This window comes from Colossoma macropomum, unplaced genomic scaffold (assembly GCF_904425465.1).
Source record: "Colossoma macropomum unplaced genomic scaffold, Colossoma_macropomum, whole genome shotgun sequence".
In the NCBI taxonomy this organism is placed as follows: domain Eukaryota; kingdom Metazoa; phylum Chordata; class Actinopteri; order Characiformes; family Serrasalmidae; genus Colossoma; species Colossoma macropomum.
In genome coordinates this window covers 15865106-15884065 of record NW_023494804.1, presented here as the reverse complement: position 1 = coordinate 15884065, position 18960 = coordinate 15865106, and the positions used below count along the sequence as shown (strand labels likewise).

The 18960-nt window shown below is 39.0% G+C and overlaps 2 protein-coding genes across 2 annotated transcripts in view; one reads left to right on the top strand and one right to left on the bottom strand.

Annotated features, from left to right (window-relative positions):
* The first annotated feature begins 22 nt into the window (after window positions 1-22).
* r3hcc1 (R3H domain and coiled-coil containing 1) lies at window positions 23-10070 on the top strand. Its single transcript, XM_036595640.1, has 8 exons — window positions 23-32; window positions 1202-1328; window positions 1763-1900; window positions 2992-3511; window positions 4109-4281; window positions 4997-5067; window positions 5891-5986; window positions 7220-10070. Exons 1-8 carry the CDS (start codon window positions 23-25, stop codon window positions 7327-7329), a joined length of 1245 nt encoding a protein of 414 aa, XP_036451533.1. The 3' UTR covers window positions 7330-10070.
* Window positions 10071-12527: 2457 nt separating this feature from the next.
* Window positions 12528-18960, bottom strand: part of loxl2a (lysyl oxidase-like 2a) — a 54777-nt gene continuing 48344 nt past the window's right edge. The window contains exons 10-14 of the mRNA XM_036595063.1: window positions 17929-18169; window positions 15700-15815; window positions 14698-14834; window positions 14159-14270; window positions 12528-12799 (exon numbers count right to left, since the gene is read on the bottom strand). Coding sequence (XP_036450956.1) covers window positions 12732-12799; window positions 14159-14270; window positions 14698-14834; window positions 15700-15815; window positions 17929-18169 — 674 coding nt within the window. The 3' untranslated portion in view covers window positions 12528-12731. The remainder of the gene's footprint in view (window positions 12800-14158; window positions 14271-14697; window positions 14835-15699; window positions 15816-17928; window positions 18170-18960) is intronic.

Below are 18960 nucleotides of genomic sequence, written 5' to 3'. Positions count from 1 at the left end.
GTTGACTGACTGACTGATGGGAATGGCCTTCCGTACGTTGTACGTGTAAAGCAGTGATCTGAACTTGGTTGCGCTTCCACCTCCAACCGCTGGGCTCCGCTATAATCACTGTCACTGCTCACCCTTAGCGTTTACGTTAGAATTAAATGCTGCTTGAAATAAAGTGAATAGCGAGTGTTTTTTAGTTGGTTCTATCAATTTGAATCCAGTTTTAGGTGCTACGTGTTTTTGGCGCTCTCTGTTTGAGGTATGGGGACGATGTCACTCCAAGAATTGTTACAAAACTGCAAAATTGTGGGGGGCGTTTTCCTTGAAATCAGATTGGCATGCTAAGCTAAGTTAGCTCTGCTAGCTAAACGTTGTGGTGACTGATGTTTCTGAAATACTTTATTTAATTGTCATTTATCTCTGCTGTGTTGTCTACATTTGCCTGTTGTTGTTTTAGGTTACATGTCACAGCTGTGCTGATTTAATTCCTGACCTGTTAGCTTAGTTTAAGCTTATTAGAAGCAGAAACACGGAGCTGGAGTTGGCTTCTTTGTCGAATTGTCCGTTCCACCTTAAATACTACAGCAGTTACACTGGCGCCGCTGACGCGCTACGATGTAAGTGCTGCAGCATTTAAGGTGGAACGGACAACGAATAAGAAGTTGTGGGGAAAAAGGAAGCCAAATTCAGCCTCGTAGCAGAAACTTTGTTCTTTTGTTAACTTATGTCTGACAGACACCGATAATCCTGAAAATAATAATTTAATACGCGGACAACAACAGCTTTTAACAAACTAGACAGTGCATTTGCAGATGGAGAACGTGCTGTATATGGTTCAATAAGGCAAATAAAAAGGGTTCTGCAGTTGTTACCCTGTCAAGCTGAATACTATAGAAGAACCCCTTTTGATGTTATATATATAACTATTTTCAAAAACAAGTTCTATTTAGAACCATATTCAACACATTCCTCATCAATCTGAAGAACAATTTTACAATGCAAAGAACCCTTTAAGCATGCAAATAGTTCTTTTAGTGTTCATGGTTCTGCATAGAACCAGTGTCTTTACTAAACCCTTGAGGAACCATATTTTTAAAGGTGCAGATATAAGTTTCATCTTGCCTCTCTTAAATGTGGATTGTTGATGTATTATTGCACTCAGCTTTTATTTACTTATTTTGTTATTGTATTTATGTTACATTTGTGCCTCTAGCTCATCATCTCATCACCCTGGCGGATCCCTGCTACGATGGCTGCTACCTCCCCAAGCAGGAAAATCAGTTTGTTCATAAAGTCCTTGAGGAGCTGGACGCCTTTCAGCAGAGAGATGATCAGAAAAGGTACAACGTTGACGAGGCTGGTGTCTGAGTTGGGATGTGTCAAATGTGGCCGATTTAGGCCACTATAATTATCAGATCAGTACACTGTATGCCCAAAAGTACGTAATTAGTTCAGCTACTTTAAGGTCACTTATTGCTGACACAGTTCCATAGAAAAGCACTGACTAATAGAATAGGAGGTGGATAAATTTAAAGGGTCCATATCCTACTGTTCTTCTGGAGCAGCCACACACAATTTCTCCAGTCCTGGTCCTGGAGAGCTATCTTCCTGCAGAGTTTAGTTCCAACCTATATCCAGTAAGCATCCCCACCCCTTACTTAACACTAATACTTCTGATCCAGCCAGTCAGGGACTGTCAGAAGAAATGCTGCTGCCTGCAAACGTTTGGATATATAATGTATTTGAATGTATTTGCCTGTGTTTTCCATTCAAGCGTCCTACTCTTCCCACCCCTCCCAAGCCGACTTCGCTTTCTGATCCACAAGACGGCCGAGAACCACCCGAACCTGAGCACTTTTTCTGTTGGGGAAACCTGGAGCCGCAGGGTAGCCATCTGCTACTCCCACCTAAGGTAAAGGTATAGCAAGCAACTTTAAACAGTCGGAAAGTTATTCTAGCTTTTTAAAGAGATGATTTGGCCAAATTTATACATTTTCCTCTCAAATGTATTTGATCAGTCATGTTTGGTTTCTGAAGGTTGCCTTTTTTAGTTTTGCACTGGAGCTACAATGTTAAGTGTAGCTATTAAGTAATAGAAACTTATACCCAACCAATTAGTGTCATGCAAACTGCATGCCTAAATCACCACACTTGCCTCAAACTGCAATCTGTTACCTATAAAATGAGAGAAATGTTGCATAGCTAAACACAGTAGCATCCATAATGTAGTCCAGTGGTCACCAACCCTAATCCTGAAGATCTGCCTTCCTGCAGAGTCTAGTTCCAATTACAGTCGTCCACACCTGCTCCAGATAATTAACTTCTTCAAAAGTCATTAGCTTGAAGGAGGATTCCCCTGACTTCTCAAAATTTAATTCAGAGTAGTTTGGTGTGGAATGGTTGATTTGTAGAGATTCAGATTTCTTATCAGTGGTGGTGATAGGAACCAGGGGTCACCATGTCTACAACACAAATATAGACATTGTATTACTATCCAAAACCACCAGTGAACCTACACGTCTTTGAAGTTGTGACTTCTGACTTCTGATTGTAAAATTGTAGAAAATCTGGAAAAATACATATTTTGCCTTGCTCTGCATGTATCCCTTCACCATGACTAAACCTATCGTAATATAATGTCTCAGACAACAGGCACTGTGTTCTTAACCATCTTTTCAATAACTTTCTGTGGGGGAGCTTTTAAAGGTGGATGTCTGGATAAATTTAAAGATCTGTCAGAGCTTCTTGTTTTCATAGCGAAGTTAGGGACTGGGTAGTGAATGGTATGTTCTGAAACTTCACGATTGTTTCCATACTACATCAAACTGAGGGAAATTCAGTTTTCCATGATATGAGCCGTTTAATTTTTTGCCAAACTTTCACTTTAGGAGTGAAGAAGTTATTAGGTTATTGGAAGGGGATAATACGGCGTGTCAAGCAAACACAACAGATTTTATTGTTTGGCTTTAAAATGAATGTGTTTACTTCTGTCTGTTCTGCAAGGTTACCACCCAGGGAGGACAGCAGTGACACAGACGGTAGTTTATATGAGCAGCCGTGCGGGAGGGACAGAGGAATGGAGGGAACATCAAGCAGCCAACCAGCCGGACACAGATCCATTCGCAGCAGAGGGACTAAAAGGCCAGATAAAGCCATCTACGTCCCTCGGGCTTTGAGGCAGAAGGCATGTGAAAGCTCAGGTTCTGATGAGCCCAGCAGAAGCTCCTCCAGCTGCTGCCTCAGCGCCTCCGAGGAGTCCAGCTCCGACACTGCAGACCCCCCTGCAGTCAATCCAGAGCCAGCGTTTTACAGCACTGACGAATCGGTGGGCGAGCAGGACGTGTTTATGCAGGTTTCGGGGTCAGGGCCCTACCCCTGGCCTCCAGCCTGGGACCAGACTGTCTCCTATTTCATGGCAATGACCCTGGAGGACCAGGCAGAGGAGGACTGCAGTAATATCACACCCACCGAATCACCCTGCCAGCCGCAGAACAAAGAGGAAAGCGAAGACTTCTACTCCGAGGTACAGAGCATAATTCAGACCAGTATTGAAATTAAGATTGACAAAAGAACCACAAGAACTCATCTCAGCTGAAGTCTAAATCTCTGACCTCTCACAGATCCAATAATTTAGAAATGATTAAAGATTCATCATTACATCTCAAATGTCAACAGGATTCGATAAAAATGTACTGAATACACAGTTATAATTGGATTAAATATTTACACGGTAGTGGAATATAGACAATTAAAAACAACACATCACTGTGTTGGCATTTATTGGAGTAACAACTGCTTTACATTCTTCTTGTACATGGAGAATCATTTGATTCCTCCACTGAAGAGATGTTTTTCTCATACTTGACGCCATGCTTGGTCAGAAGCTTGCGCTGATCGGACCAAGAGTTGTTTATGATCCGAAATCATAAACCGAATAACAGCGCTACGAGCCAAATGCTTTCAGCTGAGTCGCAGAAGTTTCCATTAAGAGATCATGTTCATGTTGCAGGGCCCTGTTGACGGTGGTATGATGTTTTTAATTATGTTTGTTTCCTTTTTGTTTGGGGAATTGTGTCATTGTTTTGTGTGCCTTATTTTTGTCTGTTTTCTATTTACTAAGATTACAGCCCATCTGAAGGAAGGAGAGGTGGTGATTGAGAATGCCCAGAATGATTACTCCAGCTTCGAGAACGTGTGGATTAACCAAGAAGAGTTTGCCCACGTCATCGAAATCTACGACTTTCCAGCCATTTTCAAAACAGACGACTTACTGGACGCATTTGCGGACTACAGGTAATTCCAGCATGTTCATATGAATCTGGTAAAGTGGATTTTTTGGGGAGGAACTTTGGATCTTAAAGAATTCCACTGATTTTTCAAAATTTCTGAAATTCAGTGTGTGAGATGTAAACAGGGTGACTCAGAGTGGTTTGGTGTGAAATGGTTCAGATCTGTTTACAGTGGTGGTGATAGGAACCAGGGGTCGCCATGACTACAACATAAATATAGACATTTTATTTACTATCCAAAACCACCAGTGAACCTACACGTGTCTTCTGAGTTTAGATGGAATGTTGGTGATTGTAAAATAGTGGAAAATCTGATATAATAAGTTTTCTTTGGGGACTATTTTGCCTCACAACACTCTGCATGTATCCCTCCACTGTGAATGGATTTTAAGTTCTCAAATCTATTGTAAAACAGTGTCTCAGACATCAGGCACTGAATTCATAACAATTTCATGCAATAACTTTCTGTGAGGGAGCTTTTAGAGGTGGATGTCTGGTTCCCATCACCACCACTGTGGACAATTCTGACTTGGCAAGTTTCTCTAGAACAGAGCGTTTCACACCAAACCACTCGGAACAACTCTGTTTCTTCATCTTCATCTACAGAATTTTTTAAAAATCTGTGGAATTCCTCTTTAAAATTGAGTTCGTGTGGATTTGGTGCACAACCTGCTGTATTTTTTTCAACTGGTACTTATTCTATATTTTTTTGCTTACAGTGAAGGTGGTATGAAGATAAAGTGGGTGGATAACACACATGCTCTTGGTGTTTTTTCAAGTGCATCAGCAGGTATGATTAAAAATGAAGTATGACAAAATCCACCAACGGTAACTTCACACAACCTCTTTCAGGTGTAGTTTAGTGCTGTCAGATCACTATGTGGCTGTTTGCATGCAATATGCAGATGAAACAAAAACTGTATGTACTCCAGCAGCACTGCTGTGTCTGATCCACTCGCACCAGCACAACACATACTAACACATCAACACCATGTCAGTACTTTTGGTCATATTAGTGTGTGTGGACACCTGACTGTCACACTTATATGATCTTTTTTGGACGCCCCATTCCAAATCCATAGGCATTTATATGGAGATATGGATGGTCCCACACTTTGGGCTTTGTGGTGAAGCTGTTGTTGCTCCTACATGTTTCCATTTCACAGTAATAGCACTTACAGTTGGCCGGGGCAGATCTAGCAGGGCAGAAATTTCAAGAACTGACTTGTGGCAGAGATGGCATTCTATGACGGTGCCATGTTTAGTCACTGAGCTCTTGAGTACGACCCATTCTACTGCCAGTGTTTGTCTAGGGAGACTGCATAGCTATGTGCTTGATTTTATACACCAGTTAGCAATGGGTGTGGCTTAAACACCTGAACACAGCAATTAGGAGGGGTGTCCAAATACATTTGAATGGTCAAGTAAAAGTAAATATAGGACGTCCAAAAAAAATCAACCAAATTGTTGCTTCTCATCATTCAACGTTTCAAATAACTTGGTGCATTAATACATAATTCACTTGCAATCCCTCAGAAAACTGCAGAACCAGTTTTTGCAGGATTTTTATTTATTAATTTTTATTTAACAGTTGTTGTTGCTTTTGTGCTCAGCGATGCAGGCCCTGTCCATCAGACATCCACTGCTGAAGACCAGGACACTGTCGGAGGGTAGTAAGAAGGCGAAGGGCAAAGCAATGAGACGAGCAGGTGTGTGCTGCACACATGCAGTACTGTGCAACAGTTTCAGGCCAAATTAGACTTTTGCACAGAAAAGATACTAATACTAGAACAAATACAAGTAACATTAATACAGTAAGTAGTCATGTTATGTAAATCACTTCATTTGTTTAACCGTTTCCTGCCCCTCTCCTCGAGGAAGTCTTGTGTTACTTGTAGGCATCATCCAACACCTGCTTTATAATCGATACTTCATAAACTTAAATTTTATGCTGCTGATGGAATTTAATTAATCTACGTGATGGCTGGAGGCATCCAGGAAAAATCTGGAACCAGACTTTGTTCTTCAGACTAGCTTACAAGACATCAACTATTCTTTTTTTTTTCAAAATAAGATATCATTTTTACTGTATTTGCATATTTGCATATGGTGATTTTACTGGCAAAGACCTATATTCACAGTACTGTATGTGTTTATTCAGATTATAAACCTGTATGCTAGCTTGCTTAGCACATGCAGTTTAATATTACACAATTTATAACGGCTCCTTTAAGCCAATTATGGCTATTGTTTATATAAGTTTATATTATAATTTGGAAAAAACTATGCAAATACATAAATTTACCAAACTGTCACTTTGGAAAGTAATATCTCACGAAAATTAGCTAGCATGGATCTTCCTCTTTCAGTCTGAAATTGTACTAATTACACAAAATTCATGCCTCAGTAAAGCTAAAAAGCAGCCTTAACCTTACTGAAAACACATGCCTACACTATAGAACAAGTCTCCTTGCTTGTGTGGCGTGTGTTTTGACTATTGCTAATTATTTTGTTTCACATTGCACAAAACATTAATAAAAGAGTGAATAAATAAATGATAACTTTATAATTACACTTAATGCTAATGAATTAGCTTCACATTACACAATCCAATTACAGATATTAATTATTACTGTTTGGATTAGCATCACCATGACTTTTATTTTGGTATGATTCAGAATGCACAAATGTAACTGGAGGAACTGTTCACACAGTAGAAGAATAGACAATAAACCAATACACTAGGCTTATTTTGGTTTTGTACATTTGAAAATGGCCCAAGAATGTTATGTAGCTGAATGTTTTATGTATTATATATTTATGTTTTTTGTACTATCAGTGATTTTAATGTGAATGCAGTTCAATCACCACCTTCAAATTGGTGCATTTTTATACCCTACTGCTGGTGTATATGATAATTCTACCCACGTTTTTCCATCCAGAGTTCATTCAGCCGGTGAAGGAGAGGCCGCGGACGGACACAGCAGTGGCCAGGAGGATGGTGACCAGAGCGCTGGGTTTGAGGGGAGGATCCAGAGGAAAACGCTACTGACCAGGAGTTCGTACACCCACCACAGAACAACAGGAGTCATTGCAAAACCTGTATTTGCCCAACACCTGTTTTACTGAGAGTTAGTGCACTTTTATTTTGTTTAATCCTGTCCTGCAGCTCTATACTGTTTAGTGTTCCTGCTATTTTTATTCATCTTCACACCTCTAATAAAAAAAATCTGTGAGCCCCACCCCCCAACCCCCCAAATGCAGTCAGTCAGCCCAGACACGTTTGGTTTTATCATGTACGGAAAGTACCTTTAGTCCATGTTTGTAGATAACAGTGAGTCATACAGTGTCAGAAACCACATAATCAAGTCTATTAGAGACACTGAACACCTCCACTCAGTCTGAGGCGAGAGAGTGATGATTCAGGTATGCAGTTAGCACCATGCTAATTGGTAACCATAAGCTTCCACTACCTGTTAGCTACATTAGCATCATAGTGCTGAGACTCAAGAAGCAAACTTCAGACACCAAACATGTCTTAGCTGATCGACTGTTTGTGGCGTAAGTTGGGAAAACTTCAAATAAATTCCAAACTGTCATTTTGAAAATTAATTCTTGCCCTAAACTTTGAGAAACATCTCACTAAAATTTGTGTAAATCCTTCTCATTCAGTCTGAAATTGCACGGATTAGTTTTCACAAAATTCACGCCTCTGTAAGTGAGGCTAAAAAGCAGCCTTTACTTTACTGAAAACACATGCCACCACTATAAAACACATCTCCTTGCTTGTTGGAATATTTTTTACATTTTCTTTTAGTACCTGTGAGCAAAATGTAGCATAACTTGTGTTTTTTAGCCATCCAGGTTGTTACTCGATTGATTAAGCAGATCTACATAGACTGAATTTTCTCCTCCTCATTTGCTTTTAATAATGTTGCTCTTCACTAAAACTACAGGGTGTAACTTCTGACGCAGATTTTTAATGCCTCCTTTTTGAAGTTTGTGTTTTTTCCAGAGCTGAATGTTGCTGAAGTGAAATATTTGACACATTTTAAATGTGCTCACTCCCAGTTTTGCTTTGTAAGTCTCTTTTTGTACATAAACAGCAGTAATTACAGCGAGGCGTGGTGCGACAGCTGAGCAGCTGTACTAAATGTAGAAATCGGTTAGACGTTAGATTGTGATTGAGGTTTTATATTGCTGTGTGTTTATTTGGGTTCTAAAGCTTGCTTTGTATATACGTTTTCATACGATCCAATTTGTTTACAGTTAAAAATGCAGATGGAAATGTGCTGGTTCTTATACTGTCAAACCATGTTTTTGTTAATACATTGTGTTTTGTCCTGTTAGTAATTTATCTAATTAAACAGTTTTTTTTGTTTTTTTTTTTAATTTGATTCTTGTAATTGCTGCATCTTGAACATCTAACACTACTTGTTCTGGTGGGTCTAAAGTGACAAGATTCTGTGTAGTTATAGGTGGGATGAACATCTTGCAGCAGGATTGTCCAATATCTGGCCCCAGGGCCAAATGCAGCCTGCGGACACATTTGAATTGGCCCCCAGCTTCTGTTTAAGGGTGTGTTATAAGTGACCTGCCAGCCAGTATGGTGAAGTTCTTCCTTTGACCTGATGGTGGCAGCAGTGCTGTAAAATTACAGTGTAATGAAGGTAACGAAGTTCGCTAAAGTTTAAGAGCCTTTCTTCTCTGACTAGACCTATAGCTTCATTCACTGACCACATTTAGTCCAAACTGCAGCCAGGAAGTTCTAAGTAACTCTGAGAACTGGGGATTTGGGCAAGATGCACATTCAAATACTTTTTCCATCGAGAGCCACAGAAAATGTGAGTGCCTCATATTTCAAAGGACTAATGATTTCAGTATCAATAGACATTACAGTAAATATTCAACACAACACAGCACCAACAGAGCAAATCAGTAGTTCAGTAAATATTAATCCTTTAAGGTCAAACAAAAACTTGGCTATTTTTGCTGTTTATTCTGCTCTTTTCATTTAATACAGTTATGTCTAAATGTGGTTGCTGCATTTATTTGACATGTAAAGAACAGCGGTGTCTCTACCACAGAAAGCCTGGTGGGGCACAATAAACTGTAGGGGCAGCAGCGACTCGTCAATGAAACTAAACACAAACCTGATCCAAACACAAACGCACTCCATCAATTAAATCACAAGATTGTTTTCAGCTAAACTCGCAGTTAGCCATGTTTTTATCTTGAACCTCTCTGGATTGAAGGATCAGTTTTGTCCTTTCTAGACTGAATGATGTTGAAATCCTCTGGCTGGTGTGTCCCAAACGTTTGATCTCTAATTTCTGCTCTAATGGCTGGTACCAAATTGAACTTGTATTATGTTTTCAACTTGACTCATTATATTACATTACTAATATGAGTGGCTATCCCAACTGATGAGGAACTATTATAGCTAGCTGCGTAGCAACGCCCACACTGTAAATGACGTTACTAAACGTTTGGACATATGTAAATTTATTATTTTTTTATTGGCTGCTCTCAGCTTGGGGCCAACATGATTGGGCTCCACAGCTGGTTATTAAAAGCGTGTTGAGCATGCCCAGAGTGTTTTTTAACTGCTCACTTGGTCAGACAGGCGCTGACGGGCACTGACGGCCCCACACTCACCAAACGAAGACTGATAGGAGAAATACTGGCATTTACACAACAGGTACTGGAAGATATTTGGAATGTATCACTGTTATATGTAATAAACCCGCAACAATGATAGTTACAAAGGAAATAAATATAAAAGAAAAAAAGTTTCATATTAGTTGTTATACTGAATTATTGATAGTGTTGTGAACTGCTCCACAGCGACATCAGGTGGGGCCAGAGACGCCACTGTTTTTTTCAGTTTGTCTACCAAATTCTGTTTTTAACATGTAAATGCTTGAATAAGAATATAATACATTACACTATTTATTGTTCCTCTTAAACAATGTAATTATTTGTCATAAGTGCTGACTGATCCAAACTGCTCTGATCAATAAGAGAATAAGGGACAATAAGAGAAGACGTGTGCATCTTATATACAGTGATAGGAAAGACAGTAGCTCACAGAAAGCTCTAATTCTATCCGCTAACATTTTGAAAACTTTTGGGAATAATATTTTGGCCCTTGGGTATTTTAACATACAGTCTGGCCCTCTTTGAAAAAAATTTGGACACCTCTGTCTTACAGTGACATTTGAATATTTTTGGTTTACATACAGTTTTATACTTGTATTCACAACCAAATTAATCCATTTTCCATTGTTTGGTTAAAAATTTGTTCTCTAAACTGATTAAAACTTTTAAGCATAAGGTTTGATAAATTTGACATCTAATATTTGAGGCATTAACACCTAAATAATACACCACGAAAAGACACATTTTCTTTTTTTATTGGTAGAAAACAATGAGGCACAATGTTTATTGTCCATTCAAAAAGTAAACACATCATTTATGTATTAACAATTCAAATGGTTTTAGGTGCCCTCATAAAACGGAGAGCAATAATTCAACAAAAGCTTCAAAAATGGCAGCTATTTTTTTTCCTTTAACAGTTTCACATTGCATAAATTTAGCATACTTTACATAAGATCCCTGACTGGTAGGAATAAGTTACTTGACATGCTGGATGAATGAATTAGCTAGAGAAGCTGAAAGAATGGAAAACTGCACAGTTTGTGATACAATATGATCAGATGTGAAATGCCAAGCTGTAAATATAAAGCTGATATGGTAAAGCAAGCACTGTGGTATGATCTGCTGATAGTTTGTCATGGGTGTGGTATCATTGATCCAAATACAGAAATTATTAAGGATCATTTCAAGTGACTTTTCAAGTGACAGTCTTATTCATACAGTACACGTTCCCCAATTTAAAGGGACAGAAAAGGAACCCTTGATGTAGGTCGTAAGTAACGCATCATCACTGTCATAAGAAAACATTGTGTCTTCAAAACAGTCTTAACATAGCACCTTTGAAAGAACTGGTAACACTTTACTGCAGCGTAGTGTTCATAAGGCTACAAAAGCCCTTCATGACAACTGACAGACCTACATAAACATTTGTTCCAGCAGGCGTAAATATCACAGTGACAAAATGCTGATGACATACACTATATGGCCAGCATGTGGACACCTCTCCTAATTATTGAGTTCAGGTGTTTTAGCCACACCTATTACTAACAGGTGTGTAAAATCAAGCACACAGCCTTGCGGACCCTGCAGTAGAATGGGTTGCACTGAAGAGCTCAGTGACTTTAAACGTGGCACTGTCATAGGATGCCACCTCTGCCACAAGTCAGTTTTTGCCACAAGAGAAATTCCTGTCCTGCTAGATCTGCCCCAGACAACTGTAAGTGCTATTATTGTGAAATGGAAGCATCTGGCAGTTACAACATCTCAGCCACATAGCGGCAGACCATGCAAATTTGCTACCAAGTGCTTAAGCACGTGAAAATCACCTATACTGTGCATTACTCACTACAGAGTTCCAAACTGCCTCTGGAAGCAACATCAGTACAAGAACTATGCATTGGGAGCTTCAGAAAATGGGTTTTTCATGTCTGAGCAGCTGCACACAAGCCCAAGATCACTATGTGCAAAGCCAAACGTCGGCTGGAGTGGTGTAAAGCATGCCACCACTGGGCTCTGGAGCAGTGGAAACATGTTCTCTGGAGTGATGAATCACAGTTCACTACCTGGCAGCTTGATGGATGAATCTGGGTTTGGTGGATGCCAGGAGAACGTTACCTAGTGGAATGCATAGTGCCAACAGTAAAGTTGATGGGCTGGGGCTGTTTTTTAGGTCCCTTAGTTCCAGTGAAGGGTGATGTTAATGTTACAGCACACAAAGATATTTTACACAATTATATGCTTTTGGAATATGCCTTTATAAATGTTTTAGTAGGTTTGTGTTAGAGTTTATGTGTCACATAGCCTTATGAATACTGCCCTGAAGTAAAGTGTTACCAAAAATGATCTAAAACTTTCTACTTCTAATAACTTAAAAATAGTTCTGTTGTTCCATTCCTCATGAAACTTTCACATAATAATAAAGTTACATTTTCAAATGGGGTATAGAAAATAAAAACAGAAATATAGAAACTGAATGAACTTTCTAACATTCTTAATGTAAGTGAAAGAATTTCATCATTAATTCATCATTAAATGTTCATTCCATGTAAGGAGCAGCTGGTAGTTCAAATGGAGTAAAAAGAACAAAGAAGCTGGGGGAAAAAGGTTTTTTTATGACGGGGATGATACAGAGAATTAAATTCTTAATTCCAGCTGTAACGATTGTAGACGGTAAACAGTACTGCGTGTGGTGAGAGGTACAAGTCGCTGACTTTAGCATGGCTAACACTCCTTCTAGTGGTTGGTCTTGGTTTAACAGTCAGGCTGGACACTGGCCTTCCTCTTCACTCGTCTTCTCTACCTGCGCTGCAGCTGATTCGTCAGTATTCCTGGAAAGTCATCGAGGTCGGAGCTCCGCGAACCACCTACAGGAAACAGAGGTACCATCATGATCGTCATCAGAGGCGGCTTATGAGGAGTCTGGCCTCTTCCTTCCCCCAGTTATAACAAAAACACTCCTGCAAAACACCAGAGGGCGCCTGCAAGCAAGTTCTTAATGAACGAGGGTGAATTAAGCTAAACGGCTTAAAACGAAAGGTTAAAATAGTTTCTAATCACTTGCCGAGAACTTAGAAAGTGCTGCTACTGAGTGCTGATTGGTTAGCATTACTGCTACTGAGTGCTGATTGGTTAGCATTACTGCTAATGAGTGCTGATTGGTTGGCATTACTGCTACTGAGTGTTGATTGGTTGGCATTACTGCTACTGAGTGCTGATTGGTTAGCATTACTGCTAATGAGTGCTGATTGGTTGGCATTACTGCTACTGAGTGTTGATTGGGTAACATTTCTGCTACTGAGTGCTGATTGGTTAGCATTACTGCTACTTAGTCTGATTGGTTAGCATTACTGCTACTTAGTCTGATTGGTTAGCATTACTGCTACTAAGTGCTGATTGTTTAACATTACTGCTACTGAGTGCTGACTGGTTGGTGAGTGGAGCAGCTCATTGGCTGTTAGCGCTCACTGACATCATGAACGTACACGAGGCACCATTTTAAGCTCTCAAAAATATAACATCGGTGTTAAAAAAAATGTTTTATGCTATTCTTTTACATTAAAATGCTTCAGCATTTATAACCTATGATTTTGCTCAAATGTTCCATCCTAACACATTCAATTTGGACTTGCTCGAGAGCTCCCTCTAGCGTTTGAGAAAGCTGGAAGACATTAGAGTGGTAATTCTTTCTACAAATTCTCTGGATCATCATCAGAGCACTAAAGCCAAGACGTTTTAGTACTGAAACAATGTGGCTGGTGTAGCTAACAAGTAATGGAAGTGTGTACCCCACCAATTAGAATCTATTAAGCATAAGTTATGTGCTGTACTTTAGACCATGTTTATAGAAAACAGTATGTCATACAGTGTCAGAAACCACATAGGCTTTGATTCATGTTTTTAGACATGCAGTTAGCATCATGCTAATTGGTGCAGTATAATCTTTCGTTGCTACATTAGCTTCATAGCTCTGGTGCTAAAACTTCTCTTCATGATGGCCCAAAGGGAATGTACTTTCTACATCTCCTTTTGGACTGGTCCAACTTTTGGTTAACATTATCCACCTAAATGAAAAATACATTAAAACATCCTCCTGATTGAGGACTTATTTCAGTAATTTTACGTATAGTGTATTGTAATTGTATTTCCATAATTGGGATCATTATAAACAAATGACTCATGCAGTGCTGGGACATGTTGACCCAAAAAAAGGTTTCAAAGCTCACCTATATGGCAGTTATACGTCCATATCCGATGCCCATCATAGCGGCATTTACACTTCATGATGTTGTTGGTGTAATCAGACTCGGCTACTTCATAATTGGGATTAATTACAACCTGCACAAAACACAAACAGGCCTAATGTTAACACCTTCACATATACGGAGAACTACAGTCAGTCAGACTATATACTTATTATATACTATTTTTATGTTTGCATCATATTTGAATGCGTATTGTTTTTTCTTCCAAGTGTGCATTCTGTATAATTACGTCTCTATATTGCCAGTGTGTTTCTAAAGAGGAATTTCGAAGACTTTTTTCAAAATTCCTATATAATTAAATCACACCAAACCACTCTGAATCGCTCTGCTTACATCTCAGTGACTGAATTATGAAGTAATTTTGAAAATTTGGTGGATCTTCTCTGTAATAAACTCAAAACTAAAACTCAGTAAGCCTGATCATCAGTAAAGTCAGGCTGCTAAAGCTTTACTGCTGTGATTATGAAGTGATTTAGTGTTTGTTTAGATGTAGTGATGACCTGGAAAATGTAGTCTCCTGGTTTGACGTCTGTGATGTCGATCCACTGACAGTCGATGTCGTGTCTGTAAGTGTCCCAGCAGCCCACAGTGATGCCCTGCTGACCAAAGTTAGCGCAGGCGTATCTCTTCTCGATGCCTGTCATGAAGAGAACAGCTGTTTAGAATATCATCACATCTATAAACATGTCAACACGCAGCCTTTAATCCTGCATTCTACTACATAATAAATACATCATCCGAGTAACAGCTCATAAATAACGAATACAGCTGTGTGCAAAAGCTTTGGCGTATGTGCTGTTGATTTTCTGAGTGTAAATAAGTTACACATCCTCTACAGAGATACACTTCAGCAGGTTTTAATACACTATTACTGTTTATTTAGTGAATTTAACATAGTGGGGGGAAATAAAACATAAAATGTGGCCTGTGCAAAAGTTATGGCATATATTTTTCCACTATGTTAAATAAATAGAAATTTAGCACTAAAATTTGCTGAAAAATGTCATATTTGAATTTTCTATAGAGGATGTGTTCTTATTTTTATTTAGGACATCAGTAAAGCATGTCATTTGACTAGGGAGTGTTTAAACGTTTGCATATGACTGTACTGACATTTAAATGAAAATTATAATAATAATAATAATAATAATAATAACAATAGTAATGTGGGTGTTATTTTGAACGCTGCATCAGTAAAGCAACCTTGGGTATGACAAAGGCACTACACAAATTAAACATGATGATTATCATTATTATTATTATATTAAACAAACTAATTCTAAAATTGTTATTTCTCTTTTTATTATGTAATAATAATCAACTAATAAATAATAACTCCATATAAGGTGGTCTGCACTGTCACATTTACACTGAAAATGTAATTTAAACCAATAGCAGATTAAAATTAATAAATAGTTTCTTTGAAAAGTAAAATGTTCTGTTGATTTATCACTGGCTGTGGAACGGTATGGTTGTGTAATATTATGGGATGGATTTCTGACCCTCGTCACACTGCGTGTCCTCCAGACAGAAGCTGGCCTTATGACCCTCGGCCACTTTGGTGCCGTTCAGACTCAGAAGGTCGTAGTGAGTGAAGACCTCCATACTGTGGTAGTGCCTGCACAGAACAAACAAACAAACAATCATTCACACATGGCACAGTCTAGAACCTTCGACTGATTCCAAAAACAGGAAAAGGCGAAAATAAAAAGTGCAATTCAACTAGAATAAATAATATTATAATATATATTCCTGAAGAAAATGCAGAGGGATTGTGCCCCTGAGGGTTGTTACTAGGCAGTTGCTAAGGTGTTTCTAGGCAGTTGCTATAGCATGAGGGGTGGGAACTAAGTGGTTGTTAGGGGGTTGCCAAGTGGTTGCTAGTTGTTTTGAAAAATGAATGGGAGTCTATGGGAGGAACAAGGGATGAAAAAATTACACATAGAGGAGTGTGGGTCACTTTGGCTGTGCAGTAGAGTTTGAGGACCCACCCTGAGTGGGTACATGTAGTTTGGTAGCTGTCGGGTACAGAAATAATAGTCCTTGTGTGGGAGCCAAAAATGAATGGGAGTCTATAAGAGAAATGAAGGATAAGAAAAAAAAGCAGAAGTCATGTCCCATAGTGAGACGCTGACACGAACGCCTGAGGTCCAAAACTATAACTTCATAGGAGAAGAATAAAAGCATTTTTTACGTCTGTATATCGTCACTGTCCAAAGAAAAACCTGTATCTCCAAAACAGTAACTTTACAGGAGACGGCAAAAACTTTCCCTGCTTTTGATGTAAGTTAATGTAAAAGAGGGTTTATTTAAGTGATTTTGGAGCATTTCTATTGGCCCAGTCACCATGAAATTTGCACACAATGTAAAGCTGCTGAACTCAAATGATTAGAAAAATAAAATTCAACAAAAATAAAGATACATAGTTTTCTTTGGACAGCAACAACACTTTTAATAAGTTAAAAAGTGCTTTTTAGCTATTTAATTTCTTTATATGTCTTTTATCTTTTGCCACATTGGTGGCTAGATGACAAATTCTGGCTTGATCAAAAGAGAGCGACACCCCTGGTATTTCCACAATGGATTAGGGATATGTTGTATTTCTTAAAGATGGAGAGGATTAGGTACACGGTTAAGGGGTCAGCTGATAAGTTCACATTGAGTCTTTCCTTAATTATGTGGAGGCTTTAAGCTCTGCTAACTTTACAGTGGAGTAAAGTTGTTAGTTTATATGTTATAGGTTACTATAACTCTGGTAGAACATTGATATGCCTTGGTTCTCTCCTAAATCCTGTTTTCTCTATCTACTTTATTGACTTAGATAAAAGGATGTATTGTGTTAGGCCCCTGCTGACTTTATTTATTTAGTCTGAGTGTGTCTCTGTAGCAAATTGTTATTGTTGTATTAACAAACTAAAATAAAAAAAAAAGCTTGCTTTTTAAAACTTTTGACTGGTCCGTTCTAGTTCCACACTGATATGAACATTTTGTGTCCTATACTGGTTTTAGGGGTCTAAAAATTACAGTAATAATGATAATATATTATATTAAATTTATATTTATATGTTAGTTGTTAATTTTATATTTCAGTAGTTTTGAATTCGACTAAAAATGACTGTATATCTTTCATCAAAGCAGCTTGGAATCAATCTGGAATTGACTCTCAAATCCCGAAAGCCTGGAATCGAGAAATCGATTCTTTGTAGTAAGACTCCCAGCACTCTTAAAAAGCAAACAAACAAACAAACAAACATCATTCACACATGGCAGCGTCTGCTCACAGAAAAACAGTAACAAAACAAAAAAACACAAACATGCATCTACCCCCTGGTCAGCGGTGGTCTGATAGTGGTCCCTGTCCACTGATGGGTGGGGTAGTGGGGGGCTGATAAACTGTGCAGTAACAGATGAGCTACAGTCTGTAACTGCACACCTACATAGTGGAGCTATACGGCAGGTGTTTCCGATAAAATGGCCCACTTCTAAATGTTTGTTTTGAGAATGATTATGAAATCAGTTCTGCATTTTATATCAGGTTTGTTATACAAGGTTTTTATACATTTACAGGCTGAATTTGTTGTGGCAAGAACATTTAATATACTTGGCTTAAAAAGTGAATACACAGTATACAAAAAATACATACACAGTATGAAGTATTTGTGTTTAGCGTATGAACTCATCTGTCACTGAAGTTTAAGAATTAATTAAACCAGCTGATGTTGTTTCCTGACCTGTGGCACTCGTGCCAGATCCAGGCGTGCCGGCCGGCTCGCGGTCTGAAGTCAGACAGGCCATTGTTGTGGATCTGTGAGGAGAATCGGAGCAGGCGGCGGTACGAGCTTTGGTCAGCGGCGTTGGCCGTGCTGGACAGACAGTCCTCCTCATGCGCGCACTGCAGGGCATACATCGGCCGGTCCTCCAGATAGGTGGTGTGTTCAACAACCTCGGCGTTCAGCACCAGGTCAGGAGCAGCTGAGAGACAAGAGTGGATTCAGATTAACAACCAATCAAATCATAGGTTATATACCCCATTAACCACATTTGTACAAAGCGCTTTAACAGTGGGGTAAAGCACAAAGCCACTGGACTCTGGAGCAGTGGAAACAAATTCTGTGGAGTGATGAATCACGTTTCTCTGTCTGACAGCCTGATGGACAAGTCTGAGTTTGGCGAATGCCGAGAGAACGTTACCTGCCTGACTGTAAAGTTTGGTGGAGGAGGGATAATGCTGTGGGGTTGTGTTTCAGGGGTTTGCCTAGGACTCTTACTTACAGTGAAGAGAAAACTTCAGCATAGTTGCTAGAATCTCTTGTGGTTGCTGGGGAGCTGCTATGTTGTTGCTATGTTGTTGCTATGGTGGTTGAGTGGGTGTTGCTAGGTGGTTCCAGTGGTATCCCAGGTGGTTGCAAGGGTGTGGCTAGTGTACTTGTATCACGGTGACATAAGCAGTGCACAACATTTGGCCACATATGTGACAGTGACTGTAGTGCAATATGAGGTTAATATAGGAATGATTTTATTTCAGGATGTCAAACATTCCTCCATTCATTACTATGAGAAAGTTCATGTTTAAATGGATGCTGTGTGAAAATTGTACATCACACATCACTAATTCTAACCTTAACTTTAACCCGAAGCCTAATCCTAACTCTAACACTGTTGAGAATTAAGTTTCACCAAATAGTTTGTTAACAATTTGAACATCTGTGATCTGTTGGGGCTGTTCTACGATAACAAAGTAATACTGTAAGTAGAGAAATATA